The sequence below is a fragment of the Amphiura filiformis genome, chromosome 7 (genome assembly GCF_039555335.1).
Source record: "Amphiura filiformis chromosome 7, Afil_fr2py, whole genome shotgun sequence".
Taxonomy (NCBI): domain Eukaryota; kingdom Metazoa; phylum Echinodermata; class Ophiuroidea; order Amphilepidida; family Amphiuridae; genus Amphiura; species Amphiura filiformis.
The window spans coordinates 39938788-39963792 of record NC_092634.1 but is presented as its reverse complement, the minus strand read 5'-3'; the positions used below and the strand labels follow the sequence as shown (position 1 = coordinate 39963792).

Genomic DNA, 25005 nt, shown 5'->3' with positions numbered 1-25005 from the left:
GCTGCCCTACAGACATTTCACACTTTCTATTCTACATTGTACACAAATTGAAAATTATGACACCTGGCAGCTATTGCACTAAACTTCTCAAAATAAATAAGCGGGAAAATGCAAACATTTATGCAGCAAGATTTTCATTCATGTTGTAACGAAATTGGAAACGATAAATAATCCAATTTATATGCACCATGGCAAATCACATATACGATCATGTGTGATCAACCAGAATAAGCCATATGTTGGCAAAAGTGATTTTTGAGATATGACGGGAAAAAAATCTTCATATCTCTTGTACCGCATTGCAAATTTTCATGGTTTTTCGTTGTTTTGTAACATGAGATGTGAGCATGAATATTACTTGAAAAATTGAAAATTAACTTTTGGGTGACAAGAACTTTTCTGAAAAGTCTTCTGCTCTTCCCCTGACTCATTTAGCTCAGTTGGTAGAGCATTGGACCAGTGAACCAAAGGTCTCCGGTTCAAATCCTGGATGGTCAATGGAATTTTTTCACTATTATTTCACTGACTTTAATTATAATTATTTGAGAAGTTTTTTTTTACCAGTCATTTGCATTTTACACTCTGCTATTCCATTTAAAATTCATACACCCCCTATGGAAGACATGACTTTAATCTCCCACACAGGGGGTGTAGATTTCAAGTGGAATAAACCATTTAAATATAGACTCAATTTGAAATACATTCTCCCTGTGTGGAAGATTGTGGTAAGTGCTTCCATTTAGGGGGTGTATGGATTTCAACTGGATTCGCTATCAGCCAAAATGGCCTCATTTCCAATCAGTGGCGTCCACAGGTTTTCAAAAGTTTTGAGCCACAAATCTCGATTCCTCCCAACTTATCAAAAATTTTCTGATCCTGTGACGTTAGCATAGCTATAATCAGCAAGAAGAAAGCTGAACCTGTCCCTGGGAAAATTTATTTATCTTTACTTATGCAAAAATGACTTTTTAAGAATTCAAAATATTATTTTACACAATATCAGGGGTAAAAGAGCACAAATTAAGGGGAAATATTCATGAGAGGGACCTACAGGGGAGTAGGATCTAAAACATTACAATCTCTAGGACACAGTTCCTTAACCCCAATATACTTCTACACTCAAAGAATGAACTTTGGATGTGTTGGGCACAAAAACTCATGTTCCACAAGTTGAGGTCAAAATTTGTGCTGTGCTTGTGTAGTGGGGTCGTTGAACTTATGCCACTAAGAATGAGATGATTATGGCAATAGTAGTGAGGGGATAGGAAGCTATAATGGGGATAATGATTCCCTGGAACCAAAAATGCCTACTTCACCCAATTCATGATCTGAACAAGAATTGCTCTATTTCCAAGACTAATAGCTGCTCTACTTGAATTCAAGGTTTCTAGGGTACCTATGCGAAAAAGGCATGGTTGAACTATGGTTAACCATGGTCAACCATGGTTCAACCATGGGTTTTGACCATGGTCAAACCATGGTCAACCATGCTTTGAAAAATGGCACCACGGCCAGAGACCATGGTCAACCATGGTTAACCTTTTGACCATGGTCTATCTAAAGTGACCATGGTCAACCATGGTTAAAACTTAGCATGTTTGACCATGGTTACATGGTCTATCTAAAGTGACCATGGTCAACCATGGTTAAAACTTAGCATGTTTGACCATGGTTGAACCATTGTCAACAATAGTTCAACAACCAGGGTTTTGACCATGGTCAACCATGTTTTTGACCGTGGTCAACCATGTTTTTGACCATGGTCAACCATGTTTTTGACCATGGTCAACCATGTTTTTGACCATGGTCAACCATGTTTTTGACCATGGTCAACCATGGTCAACCATGTTTTTGAAAAATGGCACCACGGCCAGAGACCAGAGACCATGGTCAACCATGGTCTATCTAAAGTGACCATGGTCATCCATGGTCAAAAATTATGGGGTAAATATTTAACAGAATAAACTGCATAATCATATTATTTAGATTCATTCTGTTAAAAATCTTATTTTAACTTATCAAATTACTAGTTTTTATATTCTATGGTGTCAAATATTTATTCACAACGTTGTAAATACGCATTAAATACGATTAATAACAACAGAGGGCGCTTTTTCTCATTCACTACCCAGAGTCAACCATGGTCAGGTGAGGTGATGACCATGGCTGACAATGCTCAGCCATGCTAAAGCATGGTCGACCATGGTATACTTAAAAGTGACCATGGTCAACCATGGTCAGGTGAGGTGATGACCATGGCTGACCATGCTCAGCCATGCTAAAGCATGGTTGACCATGGCATCCCTGAAGTGACCATGGTCAGGTGAGGTGATGACCATGGCTGACCATGCTCACCCATGCTAAAGCATGATTGACCATGGTATACTTGAAGTGACCATGGTCAACCATGGTCAAGTGAGGTGATGAACATGGCTGACCATGCTCACCCATGATAAAGCATGGTTGACCATGGTATACTTAAAAGTGACCATGGTCAACCATGGTCAAGTGAGGTGAAGACCATGGCTGACCATGCTCGGCCATGCTAAAGCATGGTCGACCATGGTGACCATGGCAACCATGGTTGACCATGGTCAAGCCACCATGGCTGATCATCGCTGACCATAGTTAACCATGGTCAACCATGTTTTGACCATGGTTGACCATGGTTGACCATGCTAGCACGGTTGACATTTCGCCTAGGCATTGTGTATCGTTTTCATGGGTGGTAAAATTGGTGTGAATCGGTCTTTATTTGGCGAATTAACGTGATAATGGTATCTGTTTCAGTGTTTTCTATAGTGAATAGGGAAAGTGGAGTAGCTTTATTGTGATCAAGATAATTAGGGTAATTACACATGAGTAGTGTTATCACAACTTTGTGGAAATCAGAACAGTATCAAGTGGTGGAAGCGGTAGACTGGTAACAATTGGGTGTTGTATATTTGGTAAATTGGTAATGTAAGGACACAGGGGGTGCTGGAATGCGAAAAGGTAGCACAAATAAACATGAAAACATCTCAAATAAGGGGTCTCATATCGCTGCTCAAATAGAGCTACCCTGGTCATAAGTTAAGAACAGAAACCAAAAGATGTAGCCCACAAAACCATTTTTGAAACAGCGGATGTAACTTTCCAATTGCAGACAAGTTTAACTCGCAAACAAGAGTCACACTTTAAATGTAAACCCTTTTAGGAAGGATGGTAATGCCAGCTCCAGTGGATTGAAGATCTTGATGGTTTCCAAATTTGTAAAAGTTAAAAGATTGAATTCCGCTGCTTGCGATATGCACTCACGCTTCACGCTCATTAAGTCTGTGAGGGCCATAGACTGCGGCACCTCATCCTCCCACTGGTATCAGGTGAAAGCTCATATTTATCTCATAACACCAGTGCCGGAAAATTTAGACCCGAAATGTATTTTCTTAAAATGGTTTTAACAAAAATGTAGTAGTTGGGTGGTATACACCAACCAAGAATTCAAGTACTTTTCTGTGAGACCCTTTGATATATAGGCCTATGTTTTTGCTAAGAAATCCAAGCCACTGGAGCAATTCAACACAAAACTTGAAATAAGAATGTTTGGCTGATGGGCCTCAATGTGATGTAGCCATTGTGTGTTGCGATCGAACCATCTTCCGCTCTTCTCCAGTGTGCCTCTGTGGCTCGATTGGCTAGAGCATCGTGCTAGTAATACAAAGGTTGCCGGTTCGAATCCAAATCAGATGCACTGTTTTTTGGTTTTTTTCAATGTTTATGTCTGCTGGCTGGTCTGGGTAAAGATTAAAATTCGTTCATCCTATCACACCAGAGAACTAAGTATATAATTTTCGGACCTTTATTTAATTGCAAAAAAAAAGGGTGGAATAATTGCAGTAACTTGCACTCAATTTGCAAGTGACTTGACTAACAGCAGCTATTAGTGTTACCTAGTTTGCTTTCTTGGCACACCAGTTAACATGGCCCCTGGCTCTAAGACTCCTCACCCCCTCCCATTCTCGCTGGGTGACAACATCGTCAGCCCCTAGTCATATTTTGTGGTCAAAGCTCTTTGCCGTTGTTTTGGAATGGTGCACTGAACTGAAATATGTCGGGTCAAACTGGGGACAAATCCTTTCCCTTTTATTTTTGTGCAAGTACTTCTATAAAAGCATAATAGTGTGCTATTTACTTGAATACGAATGTGTACGTGATGTAGAGGTGGTTCTGGTGTGGTATCCTTCGTGATGCGGTGGTGAGTCCGTGTTTGACTCCGTTGATGACATACTGGTCAAATGTCATAATTCTTTTGATGGTTTTATAAGAAAATAGGAGGTGATCATGTTTGGGAATATTCATATGGTGAATAATTGAATAACTTTTTGAATCCTGTCAAGAATTTCTAATAAAAGGAAACCTTCTCACCCTCAAAATTTTGATACTTTTGTCGATAGAATAGAACATAATTTCTAGTATTTGCAAATTTCAGCTTGACACGGTTTATTTTAATAGAAGCAAGAGCCAGTTATCATGCTGTGACATACTGGCCCCATTGAGTTTTAAATTTGCAGCAATTTTTTGCCAATTTTCGTCAAATCTTTCCCCTTGAGAGTTGCCTTCCCCCCTTTCCCTCTCTGGAAAATTGCTGGTTTGATGTCACTGACGAAGTCTTGACTCAACGTAGCAAAGTTGCATAAAGTAAGTTCCAGTATAAGATTTATTTCCAAACTCTGCAGCTCTGTTTACAACTACTGGATAACTAAGGGGCCGTCCATAATTTTCGCCATTTTCACTTACGTACAAAGCGTACGTAAGAGGGAAGGAGGGGGTAAAAATCCTGGGCATGTGTACGTAAGAAAAATGGCGATTTGTTTGATCAATAAAAAAAATTAAAGTGATAAATTATGATATTTTCCAATATTTTATTCATATAAAATTGACCTAAAATTGTTCAATTTTTTAAACAATTTCTATAACATGCCATGCAAACAATGACCTTCTCTTTAATTTTGAGTCTAATATGCACAATGGACCTATTTTATATTATGCTTAATTTAGTTCATACCAAAATATTTTCTATCTGCGCTTTATGGCAGCAAAGGCTCAAGTGTGGATTGTCACTGTTAATTGCGACAAAAGACATGAAACCCATAATTGCAAGCGCATACTAGTACATCAAACATGCCAAAGGATGTCCCCTGGTACCCCATATATATGATGTGATCCCGGAGGTTCTTAGTGGAAATTAAAGTATTGGGATTTTCGGCAGATTTTGGGGTACATTAGTCATTTAGTTTCGAGTCGGGCTGCATTTTAAGCTATATTTTAATTTATTGATGGCTCTCGTTTTCATGAAAATATGGTTTAAAAAGAAGTTTTTTTCAGCATTTCACAACTTATCTGTCCTCCTGGAACACTAATCCCAACCCTAAACATAATCGAACCTTTCACATAAACTCTAACCCCAACCCCAACCCCAACCCAACATCTCAATTTTGCTATTTACTCATGGAAATCCTTCGCCATTTTATTTGTACGTAACTCGAGTGAGGGAGGGGGGTAAAAAGTTACGTACGCTTTGTACGTAAGTGAAAATGGCGAAAATTATGGACGACCCCTAAGAACATCCACTCATACACTTTCCCCTTATTCAATAACTACCGTAAAAATCCCTTTCACATGGCCTTTCTATGTATAGAACCTGTTTTGCAACTTGTCGCCAAAATATGATACATAGTTTAATTAAGATTCAGAAGAAGTTGCCCACGAACACGGTGAAGGCATAAAATATTCCCAGCACTGCGTAGAATGTCCCCAATAGATTTCGGTTGAACAGGGATATAATTAGGTATGTCACAGTGGCTGCACAATAATTCTGTCATACTGTGCACGCATACATAACAGTGAATCAAAAAGCGCGCGGATCAAAGTTGGCCAATTTTTGAAAACATACATGTCAAAAAACGATTTCTCGTTATGTTTCATTGATCACAATAATTTGTCTTTTTAATATATGGTAGGTGAAACATTTCCTAAATCACTATCAACTCCACCAAATTAAACACTGCCTAGTTTAAGAGTTAAGACCTGTTTTATGATATTTTTTAGATCGTCCATAAATCAATAAATATAGGTCTCTCGAAATAGAGGACCTAGTACCACCGGTCTGAAATACCAGTGTTTGTTATCATGTATTTTTTTTCCTTGGACAATGAGTGAAACACTTCCCTATACCAATTGAAAACTCGGTGCACTTAGGCAATTAACTGCAGTTTCTTTATTCAACATCACAGCAGGTTCATATTTGACAAAATCATGCTGTATGAATAAAACATAAATAAAACATTGAAAAAAGTAAAATTACATATGCCTAATTAACATAAGAATGGCATAAATATATAATTAGATGTAATTAGCTAATTTGCATAATTAATGACTTTTTGTGTATTTTTTTTTACCAATTGAAAGAACCTTGGGTACTTATGTGTGCAAAAAAAACCGCATCCTCATATCATGTACGGTTCTCTGTTGGCATTATTTTTGCATATTAATTAGCTGGACTTTAGCTTTTATTTGTCTGCAGATTGGTCAAAATGGCTAAAATTGTATATTTGGTGGATTTATTACATTTATTCGAGGAGAGATTTTTAATCTTGTTTTTTTAACGAAGTCCGGAAAGATATGCAATTAATCTGTGATACTTTTAAAAATCAATGCTACCTTTTCAAATTAGTGTCCGAATAAGCATTACAAATCCCAAAAATTACCATTTTGCCATTTATAGCAATTTGTGGCAGGTTTTCACCCGATTTCCGGGTATCTTCAAGTTGACGTTACATCACTTTGCATTATCCGATTTTAATTCAGTTTTTTGTTTTTTGAAGCATTCATAACGATGATTCAATTAAAAGCGTCAAATAACATGTTTTTGCTCCGCTTATTTTTGGGGTGATATGCCTAATATAATGCATGAGTGTGATCACTATACAAAAATAGCTATCTAGAAAAGCTAACAAATTATCTTAAATTTAACCCGCTTTGCTTTTGCAAGTCAATTCGCTGCCTTAGTGCACGTTAGTTGATTACTGGTTCAAACCTGGGCTCATACACCTGCTCCGAATTATGATATGCCATAGGCTTTGTGTTGTGATCATTTCGATCAGTGGTTCCTAACAAAGAAAGTCTGCACTACGACAGCAAATACTTCCCCCCCCAAACCAACCAAAGAAGCAATCAAAACACCTGCATTTTCCATTTAGTGATCCATTGGAAATAATATGCATGCATGAAATTGCATTCAGTTGAGTGCAAACATACCTAGTTCCAGTTCAGGAATTTTGAGAGACAGAAGGGGCACCACAGTGGACACAAGGAGGCATTTTACCCTCAAAACTTGCGCTTTGTCTGCCTGATTTGCCCCCTGTTTAGAACACACAAAAAAAACACTCACAATTCCACCAACAATTTTTGACACATTTTCAAATTTATGCTCTTCCCCCTAAATTCCTTCCCACATTGTCCCCCTCCCAGAAATAACATTCTGGCACTGCCACTGTTGAGATATGGCATTGTAAACTCTTTACATGTGGGTGTCGACTGCAGACGAAAAGTTTAAAAATTGGTTTAAAAATTCAAAAACTTCAAAATTGTAACCTTTCATGACCATATTTGGAATTAGCATGAAAAATGCATTAAAATGAGTACAAACAAGCCTAGGATTGGTTCAGTGGTTCTTGAGATAGCTCGTGATATTTTGAGAAAATATCTCAAAACTGGGACTTTTTATGTTGAATCCTTGGCTAGCATGCAGAGCTTTAAGGATCTACACAGCAATTTGTTAGTTCAACCTGCAAAGCATTGAAACACTGATAGATTGACCTGTTCTCGCTACGAAATAGAAGTTAATCAAAATAAATTGCTATTTGTCAGTTTGGTATACTCTGAGAGATCAGTCGTGAATTAGTTTTTAAGTTGAGAGTTTCCAAAGGACTCAAGTACTTGGCACGTTTCTGTCGTCATTTACGCTTTGCTCCCACATAATTGAATTGTCTACTTATTGGTTGTACAGCAAATCAAAATGTGCGCAAGAAAATACCGACGTTTAGGTAGGATTTTTTTTACTGTTCAAGAGAACATCAACGATGGGTGAACGACTCCATCAGCGTACACCTACACTACTGCAGCAAACTGACTGTCCCAGATAGCAATATCGGAGATCAATGATGAGAAAAAATACTGCACATTGATTGCCTATACTTTCCTATGAGGTCATAATGGTGACAAGTTGCAGATGATACTTAGGCTTTAGAACGGCTTAATCTGCAGTCTGGTACGAAGGGGAATTGTAAGGCGGCGACGTATCGTCAATAACATAGCGCCCCATTTTTTTCCTCGTAAAAGGAAGTAATCATAATAGGAAAACGTGGAAATGTTTTTTTAAATCATGCGTATGAATCGTGTGGTTTGGGTTGCAGCGGATTGGAGTCATCAAGTTTAATAGTTTGTTGAAAATTGGGAAATGAAGCTCGTATTAAAGATTGATTACTTGGGAGGAACTGGATGTATCAGAGTTCAAACGTAGTGACAGGGCTGTGAGCAAGCTTGGAGCGTAGTCGGAATGTAGACATCATCTCGTCTTGTGCATATTTTTCATGGTTTTCAAAATAACTTGAGGTACATATTAATGAACTGCTCAATGTATAGACTTAAACGAAGCAGGTTGCTCAATATTTACATTTTGGATGTGAAATGAACTTGGCATAGACTGAAATTACGAATAAAGTTTCTAAGATCAATGAAAAAAAAGAGGTTTTGTAAGCGCCTATGATGTGGTTTTGAATATTGCTTGTGGTTTACCAGTACAATTGATTTGGTTTCATGTCCTTTTTTCCACCATTTTTGGAAAAACAGGAAAGTAGTCTTTGAAAGCAAGGGCTATAGATTATGAGTATAGCATTGCAGGCCTACTTAGGCGACCATAACAGACCCTCTCTGGCATTACAAAATCCACCAGTCAACCACTTGATGGCTGTGCGCACAGTGGCGTAGTGTGGGTCATCATATTGGGGGGGGGCACGACCATGACCAATGTTGGTTGAAAGAGGCAGGCTTTTCAATAAACAGTAAAATTGATGACCTTGTACTAATCATTTTGATACAGCTTGTACACAACCAGCTCTTTTCAGAGCCACTATACATAACTCCCAAAATGAGAGATAAGTGTGTTCACAAACTTGTATCAATCATTTTGATACAGCTTGTATCAAACAGTTCTTTTCAGAGCCAATGTACATAACTCCCCAAATGAGGGATGAGTGTGTTGTAAATGTGTAGATGTTTGCCAGTAATCAAGGACACGCACTTGTTTTTCACATTTAAATATACAGTGGGCCACTCTGCAATCTGGGACCGTCCTCGGTTCAACGTTTGGAGGCGATTATTCATATAGGCCTATGTGTGGAAATTGTGGCTGTTGAATTTCTCCCCCTTGTACACAGGTGTCATAATGCATCTGATCTTGTTATTCTGAGGAGATGTAAGGACTCCTGCCAAAATAAATAGTAGAAACCTACAACCAATACACCATTAGGCTATTCCTGTTGAAATACATACCCCCTATGGAAGACATGATCTTAATCTTCCACACAGGGGAGTGTGAATTTCAAATGGGGTTACCTGAATGGATGAATCCATTTGAAATCTACACCCCCTGTGTGGGAGATTAAAGTCATATCTTCCAGGGTGGTGTATGGATTTCAACTGGAACAGCCCAATACACCATTATGCTATTCCTGTTGAAATCCACACACCCTCATGGAAGACATGATCTTAATCTTCCACACAGGGAGTGTGAATTTCAAATAGGGTTACCTGAATGGATGAATCCATTTGAAATCTACACCCCCTCTGTGGGATATTAAGGTCATGTCTTCCATAGGGGGTGTATGGATTTCAACCAGAACAGCCCATTGAAGATTTCTTGTGGTGTTTAACTATTCTTTTATAAATCAGTGACAATAGTAAGGGTATTTCTTTCAATTGACATAAAGTGGTCTGTTTTCAGTTAGCTCTTCTTACGAGTTCATGACCAACCTGAGTAAACTCACAAAAGGCCAAAGATTTACACTGGGTTGAACCGCAAATACTAGAGAAAACATCGGCACATGGATCGGCAACATTTTTACTCAACTAAATCATCTCTCTTGGGATTCCCCTTTCAGTCTGCACTTTCAATAAATGTGAAAGTATGTTGCTATGTTGTGTATATGTATGTTGCCTGTCGGAATCGTGCGGCTAGCGGTGGAATCGGGGCGATTGGAGTAGGTTTATAACTGTAGGGTGTACTTAACTGATTTCTGTTGAAAGAAAGGACCAGGTTTGGATGTAGATTTGCGTGTCTATAGGTAAATAATAAATAAGTTTGGAGTTTTCAAAGAACTGTGGGTTTGAATGTCAGACAGAGAATTAGAATTATTGAGAGACATGTCTGGGTGGTTCGGGAATTGGAATTGGATTATAATATGTTTTGTATAGGGATACAATTAGGCCCTGTGCATCACATAGGAACTGTGTTTTCTTGAATATGAATTATGAAGTGGTCTACATTGCCCATTTTGTGCTCTTTTGTTTCAGCTATTTTGCAACCTTAAACATTGTAATTCTAACCATAAACTATAATCAAAATCTAAACTAAATTTCAAAAACTGAAGTTGTAGCAAAGCCAATAATGGCAGGTATTAATATTATAGCACTTGGCAAAATGGCAACCAGACAATACAATGCAGTGGCGTGTCCAGGGGGGGGGCTTTGGGTGCTGAAGCCCCCTGCACTTTGTAAAAAATCATGTAAAATCAGCCGTTTTTTGGCGATTTTAGCCCTTAAGCCCCCCTGCATAAATCTGAAAAAGGGGCTGAGCCCCCCGCAGGAAAAGATCCTGGACACGCCAGTGCAATGTATATCAACCAATCATCTCTTGGCAAAAGAAAGTGGCAACCAGAGAGACTGCAATTCCATGAAAAAAGTCCAAATTATTCAACTTAATTGGTGTAAATTGTCATTTACAAAATATTTTACCAATTGTATCTGGGAAATAAGTGATTTAAAAGCTTTTAAAAGCAGATTATTAATAGAGTATTTAAGTAGTAGGTTAAATCCAGATTTTCAGAATGGATTTAGTGTTATTAATATTTTGAAAGACACACATTAGTTTGTAAAGCTTACTTTGGAGTCATTTTTGGATTAGGACAACATACCCATGAACTGTCATTAGCTATTTAATAGCATAGATTAGTGTTTAAGTGAAAAAAAATAAGATAATGAAAAGGATCTGACCATTCCAGCTTATGGTATAGCCAAATGATATGGTATACCACATGATAGAATTTTCCCATCAAATCTCTTTTATTTGGGAATTAGTCCATCATGTCTAGCCAGTCAGCCATTTGGCAATGGGTGGTGGTGATGACTTTTGGGCAATTGCCATGCAAAGTGCCACTGTGTTGTTGTTTGGGAGTTGCCAGGACCTTTCTCAATTGGGCATGACCACAAATCCTGGCATGACCCATCAGTGGGCATTAAATGTCAAAATCACATTATGCCAAGTATCGATCAAATTCTAATTCATTTATTGACAATTGGTGCTGATTTTCACCCTGTAGAAATCTTTCTGTATACAGTTGACCAGCAATGGTTGGGATTGTGTCTAACGATGGAAGTATGTTACTCAATTATAGATGACACCCGGGATGTCCATGGCAAATCACCTGTTATGGGACAAAATCACACTAGGATCCACAACATGCTCATCTATCAAGGCACAGTTCTTTAACCCCAATACATTTGCATATTCATTGAATGACCTCTGAAAATTTTGGGTACAAAAACTCATACTCTGAAACTTGAGGTCAAATTTTGCATTATGATTGTTTTAATTGGGGTTATTGAACTATGGCATTGGGATGAGGCCATTGTGGTCCATAGTGTCAGAGCATTCCTGTAGACATTATTATTAACCTGTCAGCCTTCAGAGTGCAGGAAGTCATTGAAATCCCTTCAAAAGGGAGAGGTTTAAAATCTTCCTCATTAAAAAGTGAAGGGTGTCCAGCATCCATATAAAGGGAGGGGTGTCCAGCATCCATATAAAAGGAGGGGGTGTCCAGCATCCATATAAAGGGAGGGGATATCCAGCATCCTTAGAAAGGATGGGGTATCGAGCTCCAGTCATAATGCCACTGTTCATCAGTACATTATGCATGTGTTCATTGTATTCGCTATCTGGTGAATGCTTACATCTCACAGATTCAAATTTTCATCAGCAGTGAAATGCAGGGCCCCTATGTTTTTGCCAGAAGAAGAAATGTATCCCTGTTGCTCAGCCATTAATGTTAACTGCTCTAGCATGGCACAAGTTTGTGAAGGTAGTTAACAGAAGTAGCTCACAGCTACTATTGCGATAAATGGAAGACAAAAATAATCAAATTAAGCCTACACAGTAGTAGAATTTGATACTATCTCACTACTTACAATTCTGTGATATTGGAGGGAAAAACACCAGAGGAGCCATTTATTGTAACGGTGAAAGTGCAGCATCTGAAATTGGTGTGGTTAGAGATGTTTTAATCGATTCTTGCATTCAGTGATAGTTCAGGCTCTCCCAAGTATGAATGTAGTAATACTGTAAACACTTTAATTTTGCGGGTACTTTATTTTGCAGTGCAGCACAAAAGTGCTTTTTCTGCAGTATTTAAATTTTCAATGTGCTCGCTATGAGATACAGCTAGACATGTTGGTAGTGGTAATGGTATTGCAAAACACAGGGTTTTCTGTCCCAGGAGGGTCACTCCCATTGTGGCCTGTACACCAATCACCATCCGCGATAATAAAAACGCGTAAAAAGGGTAGTTTTTCGTGGGTAGGCAGTAGGCACGATACGCGTGTATCGTGTTTAGGGTGTCAAAAACGTGAAAAAAAAGGGTAGCAAAATTGCAATTGCTAATACGCGGAAATGAAATTTAGGGTAAGAAATTTGATGCACGGAATATAATCCCTGTTTAGGGTGTGAAAACATGTGCATGTTACCTGTTTAGGGTATCGTTTTAGCTAAGGGTTAAATCCTTGTTTAGGGTGCTTTTCAAAAGTTGATTATCGCGGATGGTGTACAGGCCGGGTTTTCTGTACCTTGAACATGCTGTATATGCGAACTATATGCACATAATAATATGAATTTCATAACCTTATGGACTTATACTATTGGTGCCAAGAGAAATATGTTTCAATGTTATGGAATCTCTCAGCTGTTACTCAAATGAATCCTTGAAAGCTGGCCTTTGATGTCTACATAGAAACCATATTCAGAATTATTATCACACCTGTTGTACTTGAGCTATTGAGCATGAAATTGCCACTTTGTTTTCCATAAAAGATTACAATAACATTTACCTTGTGCTTAAAATCCCATAAATCCATTGTTTTTGTGAGGAGAATTTGATTATTTTAATGACTGGGTGTGGGCAGACTTCATGGTGTAGTGGCCATGTACTATGAGAAAGTGCAGTGTAAGTTGGCAATTTGCTATGGTTTTCCTCACTTTTTGGCTGCAGTTTTGGTTACACTTTGATGCAGTTGAACACTCAAGTTTGTCAGCATCAGTGCTGAAGCTGGGGCTTCTGACAACATCTGACTTTGTTGTCAAGGCTATGGAGGTATCCAAGTTGACACAATTCTTGTTACCCCATCCTAAAATTGATACCAGTTCCTGGGGTGCAGCTTTCGAGCACACTTGAGGACTGGTGGATTTTGTAATGTCAGAGAGGGCCTGTCACTGTCCCCTACACACTGAACAAGTGCTACCCCATCGCACTATGACATTTGCCTCCCTGAGTTTTTATACCAAGTCCAGTCTTCTGGTTCTCAACCAACATCTGAGGAGATAAAATCCAAGGTCTGAAATATAGACAAACACATACAAAAAGATAAGGATTTTCTCCAGAGGTTGATTTGTTATAACTGAGTAATGTTGGACCTTCTACTTCCATGGTTAGACACAATCCCAACCATTGGTCAACTGTATAGACCACTTGACATTATTGTTTATCAACAAAGGCGAGGGACTGGTCTATCGATATGCTTGAACAAACCACTACAATGTTCAAATGTGGTGGGCGATTTAAAATGCATGTGCTCTGAGCAAACTCCGGGAGCAAACTACGATGCTTATGTGCACCGCAGGGCAAAGAACAATGGAAATTGCTATAATTTGCGCGCATACTGCCAGGCAAATGATGTCACATGTCAAGTGGTCTACATGAAAGAAGAAATCCTTCACAGATATAGTGCATTGAACAGGATACACTATCTAGGCATAACACTATGCCTAGGCAGTGATAAAATTCAGCAAGAATCTGATGATAATTTACTATGCACAAAATGATAAAAGTAGCAATATATTATCCTGCTGATGATAACAATGAAATATGTATGAGCATTAGTCTGAAAGAGACTTAGTTAGGAGTTCATTCCATGCATTTAAATTTTGAGTGGGGGTTGAAAATAATGGTGATGTATAAAATATTAATATTCCTGGCTGCTTTAGCAGTAGCAAATGTAGTAACAATCCAAACTGCACTCAATAAGTGAAGTGCTTCAATTTTAATAGTACATGCTTGATTTACACCTGTTGTGCATTTTAACCAAACTCTATGCTACAATTTAAAACAGATTTTTGCACTAAAATGGTGCCAGCAATTTTGGCTAGAGAGTGAATGTATTCATGGCATGTTGTATTTCAAGTTGAAAGGCATCACCATGATCACCTCAAATTGCTTGTAAAATGTTCTTGTGTCCTTAGCATTTAGGTCAAGTGTCCCAGTACAATGGATAATGGGGAAACAGCTGTTTGAAGGTGCTTGGCAGGACATTTGCAGTAATGAAAACAAGGCTGACTATGCTGACAAGGTAGCCTACAATAGCCTTGCCTAGTCCAACCAGCTGACTGGGTTATTCCTATTTCCTCATTTGCAGCTTAGAACTAGCCCTGGTTCCTGGGCGGGGATCGAGGCGCGCCAAGACCAGCAGCGCCGAGCAGTGAGGCGCGTTAGACTGGTGGATTTTGTAATGTCAGAGAGGGGTTGTCATGGTCCCATACAGGCACTGAACAAGTGCTATTGCAGCTCTGCACGATGTGATGCTTTTAAAACATCGCGCTACGAAATTAAAATGTACTGCAAGAATATTGTGGCCCGATGTGGAGTCTGCATTCTACCAACCTTGATTTTCCAGCAGCCAATCACAAGCGCTGCCACGATAATGCTGCACGATGTGAAACATTTGAACAACTTTCAACTCTCATCGCCAAAGACATTTCCATTTGAGCGATGAGAATTTTCACCGCCACGCTCGTAAAAACTTGACTCAGATTTCATCGCGGCCGCAATATCGTGTGGTAAAGGGGAAAAAAGTATGTCCATTTAGGTGGACTACTCTGGCTTTGCCAACCTTGTATGATGGAAGTAGGCATCCCTTTGCCTCTGTGATTTGACCTGATGAGGACATGACCACTGCATGTACACATTCTATAGAAATGAACACAATTTTCACCAAAAGTTTTGTTCTGTTGTGAGCAAAATAATGTAAAGGTTTGTTATTATTTCTGAATTATGCAAGTCTTGAACTTTTAAAAAGCCCATGGGAAACAGTACATGTATGGTACCTGTTCTGTTATTGCTACAGAACAGCTAGAATCCTGACAAAACTGAAAATAAGCTAGTGAAAATTCATGTATGCTGTACAAGACTGTCTCAATCTTCCTGGCTAAAGTCACTTATTTGTATTCCTATGATATAGATGTGAAAGTTCAGGGTATGATGTTACTACCCATACCCACATATTCAGTTCAAATATTTGTTTGTGAATCAATGTTGTTAATGAATTATGTCTTTGTAGATGAGAATATAGCAAGTTGAAGGGCACCCAATGGTTGTGAGTAGGTTGGTACATGGGCATGTTTCAAGTCTTCAGAGTAAATGAATATTGGCATGGTCTTTGTATAACTTGTAATATTAGATGGAAATAGCACATAAGGAAATTACTTATGGTCAACAGGTACATTAATGAGATGAGGAGAGAGATGTTGATTATTTAGGGTACAAGGTAATGACTTCAGCAGGATTATGGGGGAAAGGAGTCATGAACTGAGGTCACTCCAATTGGTTCATGAAAGACCCCTATACCATATGGTGTGCTGGAATGTGATCAGTTTCTCTTGTACTATTTGTCATTTACAATTGTGATAAGTGATTTGATCAGTTTGGATACTCTGTGAAAGGACAATGTGAGGGGACGGCCAGGGCAAGGAGGGATGTAGGTTATGAACTTAATGCTCTGAGTGCTAGTCATATTATTAGCTTCAACATAAAAAGACCAAGTTTTGAGAAATTTTCTCAAAATATCTAGAGCTATCTTTAAGAACCACTGAACCAATACTAGGCTTGTTTGTACTCATTTTAATACATTTTTCATGCTGATTTCAAATATGGTCATGACAATTTACAATTCTGAAATTTTTGAAAAATTCAAATAAAATTTTAAACTTGTCGTCTGCAGTCGACACCCGCCCGTGGAGAGAGTTAATATAGGGTTCTGTCAAATCCATCTGAAGCACTTTATGTCTATGCAAAGAATATGTTGGTCTATATGGAGATTGATAAGCTTGGAGTCCATTTTCCAGTCTTCCTTCCAATACCTTTGACAGTTTAGACTTTTAGAGCAGGGGCCAACAATTTTTAGGATTGTGACCCCATTTCTTGAAAGTTGCACTGCAGAGTGGCGACCTTATTTCAAAATTGGTTCTTTCTCACCTTTTTTTTGAGCTCCCATCCCCATAATCTCCCATATGGGGGCACGACCCTCTGTTTGGGTTTAGTACAATCAATACCTTTGCAAATGCCCCCTATTTAGCTATTTATAGCTCTGCACAGATTTCAGCATGGTTGACAGTACCTAAACATAAACTTTGCCAAGATGATGCACATGATGCGTCATAGGACAGGTGTGCATGCATCTAGCCCCTGTAGTCCCCCAGTACTCAGGGTACTAGCATCAACCAATGTCATCATGCACCTGTCTCCCCATTGTGTCAATGAGACCTTCACTTGGCTTCTTTACCCTCAGAATAACCTATGAACTTGTGATTGAGAAGCTGGTGTTGTGTAGGCTGGTGCATGGTGGTGATGTATAGTAGAGCAACTGACTGAACCTGTTGAATAACTGGAATAGTGCCAGATATATGGTTTCTTGAATCCTGGTGAAAATTATGAATTTTATGGTTTTTGCCCATTTTCTGTGATCTTTTTGGTGAAAAATTAACTGAGTGGTTTTGCTTTTATTAAAGAAACTAGTGCACCTGCAGCTGTGAGAGCCCTGATGCTGTGAGAGCACTGGCATGATAGCAATACTGTTTGACCCCAGATGACCTTTGACCTCGGGTGTAATTTTTTTCATGCTCCCCTCATACGAAGGATTCCACCTATCAAGTTTAAGCCCAATAGGGCAAAGTTTGAATTTAGCCCCTATGACCTTATGCTGGGAAGACATTACAGCATATCCTGGAATCTATGAATGAATGACCTTGTTCACCAGCTTGGGCAGCTTGAAACTTGTTGTAGATTGTCTACTGGATTCTTTTTATCCATGTGCACTTGCTGCTTTGTATCCATGTGGGGTATTTTCCCCATGACCTTTGACCTTGACCTCCGATGACCTTCAAAACTACCCGGTAAACAGCGCACGCCCGATACCCATCTATGTGTGAAATATCGGAACGATGTGTCGAAGCGCGGCGGAACGCATAGCCGGACAGACAGACAGACACACAACGGCTATTATTTGAGTAGTATAGATAGATAATGACCTTTGACCTCGGTTGACCTCAATTTCATTTCGGGCATATATTCCCCTCGCACCAAGGATTCCACCCACCAAGTTTGAGCCCGATCGGACAAAGTTTGAAATTTAACCCCTCCGTAATGACCTTTGACATCGGTTGACCTCAATTTCATTTCGGGCATATATTCCCCTCGCACCAAGGATTCCACCCACCAAGTTTGAGCCCGATCGCGGGCCCGATCGGACAAAGTTTGAAATTTGACCCCTCCGTAATGACCTTTGACCTCGGTTGACCTCGATTTTATTCCGCGCATATATTCCCCTTGCACCAAGGATTCCACCCACCAAGTTTGAGCCCGATCGGACAAAGTTTGAAATTTGACCCCTCCGTAATGACCTTTGACCTCGGTTGACCTCGATTTTTATTTCGGGCATATACTCAGCCTCAGCAAGGATTCCACCTACCAAGTTTGAGCCCGATCGGACAAAGTTTGAAATTTTGACCTTTGACCTTGACCTCCGATGACCTTTCAAACCACCCCATAAGCGTGGAATGCCCGATACCTACCTATATCCGAAATATCGGATTGATGCGTCGAAGCGTGGCGAAACGCATTGCCGGACAGACAGACAGAGCTCATTATTTTATTAGTACTAGTTCACCCGTTGCTGTGAGAGTTACTGATAGCGATGCTATTTGACCCCTGATGACTTCTTTTGACTTTTGACATGTTCCCGTCATTCTTTTTACTACTTTTAAGCCCAATTGGGCATAGGCCTACTGACCCCATTTGACCTTCGCCCTCGAAAGTGACCTCGGTTTGATTTTGTTCATGCTCCCGTGATATTAAAATGTAGCCCCTGGATGACCTTTGACCTCGGATGACCTCGATTATATTTTTTACGTGTTCCCCTCATATCGAGGATTCAACCCACCAAGTTTGAGCCCGATCGGACAAAAATTGAAATTTGAACCCTACGTGATGACCTTTGACCTCCGTTGACCGCGATTTTATTTGGCGCATATATTCCCTCATATCAAGGATGCCACCCACCAAGTTTGAGCCCGATCGGACAAAGTTTGAAATTTGAACCTCCGTAATGACCTTTGACCTTGGTTGACCTCGATTTTATTTGGGCATATATTCCCTCGTATCAAGGATTCCACCCACCAAGTTTGAGCCCGATCGGGCAAAGTTTGAAATTTGACCCCTCCGTAGTGACCTTTGACCTCGGCTGACCGCGATTTTATTTCAGGCATACATTCCCTCGTATCAAGGATTCCACCTACCAAGTTTGGGCCCGATTGGACAAAGTTTGAAATTTTGACCTTTGACCTTGACCTCCGATGACCTTCAAAACCACCCGGTCAACATGCTTTTCTCGCCACCTATCCATAACCGGAATATCGGATCGATGCGTCCCAGCACGGCGAAACGCATAGCCGGACACAAAGACACACAGACAACCACACACACAGACTTCGCTGGTTATTTTAGTATAGTAGAAAGATTGGTACGAACAAGAGGTCACTCAGAATAATGGAGGCAGAGAAATAAGACTTTGGCTCAAGTGGGTTTACCTTTTAAGGCCAATTACAATTGATTCTTAGTTTCCTGTTTCCCGCCCGCGTCCAAGGTAGAGAATTGCAAAATATTTAATTATTTTATTTATATTTTGGATTTTCTCTTTAAAAATAACTTTTAATGACTACCATTTGCTACTTTCTGACTTTGATCATATCATCTATAATGATGAATAAACATAGAACCTAATTGTACCATTACTTATGTATAAAATCAAACATAGAAGTAAAATAATTAAATGCATGCTCCTTGTCAAAATGGCTTGATGTAGGTTGCGACCACTTATTTTAAAATAAAGAAAATAAAAGATAATTAATAATTAATAATTAAAAGTCGCCTCATCCCTGGTTTTCAACCATGAAATAGGAAACTAAGAATTAACTGTGAAGGGCCTAATTTTATACTTAACACTAACAGTGAGGCAGCTCAGGCAACACTTGTCTCATTCAAACCGAATTGTTATAAACATGTAAAATTTGATCGTTTAGATCTAAAAAATGATATCCTTTGTTGCCTTTGGATATAAGAATGTATTTTCTTGTCAAATTTGATGATACTAAAAATTGCAGTCTACGCCCAACTTGTAAATCAAACCTAGAATCACAACGAAACTAAACGAAACAATAACAAAATAGCCCAGATATTCAATATTGCCATTTTAACTTGTTTCCTCTGGTAATATCATCCTCCGCATCATCCAAACCATCACAACAAGGCAAGCAAAGGAAGCAAGAAAGTCTGTATGTCTGATCTGACAATCCCACAGCGCTAACTAACTTGGCTTTCTGACGATATCGGAGGCTGTCCGCAATGGGCTAGGCTAGCTTGTATGTTTTGTAACGAGACCTAGGTGTGGCGTTGATGACGGTAGATATCATTACGGCATTTAGATACAATCTGTCAGTCCCATACTTGACTTACTAGCCTACAGTGGAAATTCTTGGCATCTCATCGGAGCTAGGTATCTTCCTCTCTAACTTGTCTTGGGTCACATTACTTGCATTGCTGGTTTATGGATTAGTTGCCTCTCAGATTTGATCCGTGAGTGTAGTGCATTTTAGTGGGAAAGTCAGGCTTTTTAAATTGTTAACAGAACAATACACAGGTATAGACTGAAGAAAAGGAGATTTGCAGATAACTTTTGGTAATCTGTATCAAACTAGTTGTAAAATCATTGGAACAGGTAAAACATTTAAACTGCAGAACCTTCAGAAAATTGTTCTTAAAGTCTGATAAAGCACTGCAAGTTTTCTCTCTTTGAGTAGAATGAAATTTCCTTATTGTGCCAATGAAAGTTGAATCATTAGTTCCCATTTGCCATCCTCACCAATTTTTCATTTTGGCCAACACTTTCAATATTTTTCATTAATTTTATTATTCTGAAAGGAAAGTTTACCTTGTCTCCTAATCATAGTTTCACATGGGGGCATAATTTGGTTAATAATGTTTAAAGCATTCCCACACCATGCTTCTTGCACTCCTGAAGAAGCTGATTCATGTTTCTAACAAAATTATCATAAAGTTGCAAATGATGCAGCGATGAAGTACCGGTATGGTACTATCGACCATGTTTTATTGATGAATCAAAGTTGTAGCGCCGAGTTTCACCATTGATATTTGCAATTAAGGAAAATAATGAATAATGAAATAGCCCCCTGTCCTAGATCAAAAGGTGTGAAACTGGAACTAAGGAGTCAACTTGCATTTACATTACCTGTGTCATATGCTCCAAGAGCATCACCACCATCTGCAATGAAGCATTGTATTTGACCTTGTTGCATCGGAGCAGAGAAGCAGAGATGTTGGAATTCACACCGGTATCCAGGTGGCTTCCTGCTCTGTTGCTATAGGTCACATTGCCAACATTGGTGGCACAGAAAATTTGATGACATAAATACATTGATGGTATCATGTGAACCCGCAGGCTGATATCTGTGCTGAAATAAACAGACATTAAATGTAAACAAATAAAAAATATTGCATATTTTGTTTATATGGTTTATTTTGAGATTTGATTCAAGTGCTATCTACTGGAGATGACAAATAATCTTTACAATTTTGGACTTTATAATTTTATAAAGTGATATTCAGTTGGTAAGGTTACCTTTTATATTTAATTATTGTGCTATCTACTGAAGATAGCATTAATCTTTGTTTATAAGATAGCATTAATCTTTGTTTATAAGACTTGTTTTTGTGTCTTAATTGTGCTATCTACTGAAGATAGCAACAATCGTTTAAAAAAAATAGGACTTGGTGTGATTATTGTTGTTTTTCTAACAAACAAATAAGACATTTGATATTCTGTTTGTAAAGCTTGTTTATGTTGTGCTATCTACTGAAGATGGAAATAATCTTTAAAATTTGTATAATTTTATTGTTGTTTTTATAATGAAATAATGTTCATCTGTTATTGTGGTCTGGTCATTGTCATTAATATCTCTTGACCCAGATTGCCCATTCTTGGGTAAATTGTTGACCATTCTTTTCCAAAATGTTTTCAATGACTTTTGTTACTACTGTTTTCACTCCGTATTTTTATTGTAAGCTTTAGATACTGTTATACTATTTGTGTGTTTGTTATATAACCAGACAATCTTCTTCACTAACTTGTAGCTTGTTTATTTTCAGCTGCTGTACAAACTAACATTTCTATCTTGAAAGATGTGTTCCAATTTATCCCTGGTATTTACCATAAGCCCTATCTAAATGTTATGTCAATATGTACCCCAACCTGTATAAGTGAAAACACTAAGCTACTGTATACTAAAAAGATTTGTTGTGCCTATCAGTGAAATTTGAAAACCATGTATTATGACATATTTTCGTGAACCGTTGATGATGTCATTCTTAGCCTGATAGGTCATAGACCTATTAGCGCCTTCTGTTTAAGTAGTCTAACAATACATGTAGTTCAGTTTTGTCAACTAATTCCCCTGACAAATTCCATTATATTCCACCTAAGAAAATGAGACTGAGAAAATCATTTAGTATCCAACATGAGAACCTGTCCCCTCCCCCACATTGGCTCCACTCCATGCAACTTGTGTGTGGGTTTTTCCAGTAGTCCCCAGTAGTCCCAAGAGGTGGGATGATAGTCCCAAGAGTTGGGATGTATATCCACACTTCACACATTTTACCCACTTATAATACATTGAGCAACATCCACAAGAACCTTTTTCCCAGTACCCTCATCCCCCTACCCTATACATGTACATGTGTTCTTCTCCCATATGGCATATCGGATGTGTAGGTGTGAGAAGGACTGTTTACAGTCGACCATTTTCCCCACTGTTTGTAATAGAACTTGAGCAAACCAAGTCATATGAGTCTTTCCAGTATCCACATTCCCCCTCCCCCATATCTGTCCCGGTTCTCAAAGTCCCAGTCTCATCCATATTTTGCATTGGTAGAAACCTACAAATAGAGATTGTGTTTTTTCCATTTGCTCTATTAAAATTATGACCTATAGTAGCACTAATATCAGTAGCAGCAGCAGCATCACCATAAGTTAAGTTGGGGCTAGAAACAGGGGGAAGGGGGAATTTATATCTAATCATAGACCTCAATAGGCCTATATATAAACAACAGCTTATGGTAATGCTAGCTGGCTCATTGAACTGTAAACTCACACCTCTTGTGTTAAATGAATGTTTGTATATTATACTAACACCATTTGTTTGTGTTTTTCATTCATTCTGTCAACACCATCAGATATTAGCTCAAATGGTAAGCGACACAGAAATTATAACCGATTTTTACCTCTCTCAGTCGTGCGCATTAGTAATTGCATTTTGATTACGCAATTTGCATTATTATTTTCATGCTTATATTTGCATATATTTTATTGCAATGCAAGAAGTTTTGAATTTGGATGTTACAATTTGAAATGATATTATTTTCTTCACTAAATATTGTATTACTGCTGAATGTAATTGCACTTTATGAAGAAACTTGACTTCAGATATATTTCTAGAAATATGTTAAGATATTTTTATTGGAACTGAACAAAAATTGAATATGCACTGCCAAAGATATTTTTAAAAGCCAAATGCATCCTGACCTTGTGTGTTGTATAATTTGTCTTGCCAAGATTTATACACTTTTCCTAAGAATTTGCACCCATTTTTTCCCTGCTGCTCCAGCATTGTCCAATATGAAATTTTAAAACTATTCAATGGCTATATAAAGTATGTTTTATAAGAATTTACATATATAAATGTCTTAATTTGTGATGTACTTAGAAATAGATTTGTTTTACTATTTTAACCTGCAATTTGCCTGAAACTCACCATTTTGCAAAATATTTGACTTTAAATAATGCTTGAAAGACACCCTGCATTTTACAATCACCTGCTATGTTTTGTGTGTACTCAAAGATATCTTATGTTTTATTATTACTTTGTAATATTAAAAGTAGTTAAATTTTAAAGGGTCATCTCTTGCATGTGTCCCATATGCTGGAACATTTTACAGATTTTGAGGAGTTGTTGCAAACGTAATCTCAAGATAAGTGCTGAAGGTACAGGTATGGAATGCTATCAACAAAGATACACTGGAGGAATTAATCATCGAACAGCCTCGACCTGGCAATAGACATTAATGGAAGAATTACGTAACTTTACACAGCGTTATATGACTGGTTCAATTCCCATTCATGTATGGTGGAACCGTGCATTGGGTCAATATATAATAGTATGAGATGTGAAGTTTTTGTTTTTTATTTCTGATGCTCTTTTTGTATCAAAATTGTGGGTCTACATGAAAAAAGAAAAAAAAAATAGCACACAATTCAATATGCAGGAATTCGGGGCTGGAATATTCCTTTAACCATAGCTTTAAGCATCTAGAAAACCAGCTATATAATTAGGTAATTTCATTGTGTCCTCAAGACAATACTCTGATTGATCCAATCATGTATGGTTGAAGATTCACCTCAACAACTATAGGCAATATTAACAAAAACTAGGGAGTGCTTCACAATGCAGGATATCAGTATATATCTCTGTCATCAAATGTCCACAAATTTAATTTTCAATTTTCTTTTAAATTTCCTTGTGGCAACTGTTTCTTTCCTTTATTATAGCGATGCTGCCGTATTCCTCAACTTTTCATATCCTGTGCGTGTGACAGGTTTTATTTATCATACTATCTTGCGCAAATTTATTACAACTTTTGACATGTGAATTAAGCAATATATGGTACTAGATGACAAGAGTTAATATTACATCGTAGATGATGCGGGCAGCATGCGTGGTAACATTCATTTCAATTTACAGCTCATCAAACTCTGCAACACTTTTACCACACTTAATCTGGGCATGCCATCAATATCACTTTCTGAACTTTCTGAGTAAGTTCCAGATAAATGGAAAAAGTATTGAAAAATGGGAAAAAAGGACTGAAATTAAGTAATTGCCTAGATCATGTGATGATATTGTACTGCTGGGGTTCCAAGGAGAAAGCAAAGATCCTAGGATCTTTGTAGAAAGGCTTTCCATGCCATATCGATTTTATTTAAGATCCTGACATTGACGGTCCTTACTACCAGGTTTAGGAG

The 25005-nt window shown here is 38.3% G+C and overlaps 1 protein-coding gene across 1 annotated transcript in view; it reads left to right on the top strand.

Annotated features, from left to right (window-relative positions):
* LOC140157844 (agrin-like) overlaps positions 1-25005 on the top strand; it is a 338313-nt gene that overhangs the window by 83255 nt on the left and 230053 nt on the right. Inside the window, 1 exon segment of the mRNA XM_072181092.1 lies at positions 23160-23174. Coding sequence (XP_072037193.1) covers positions 23160-23174 — 15 coding nt within the window.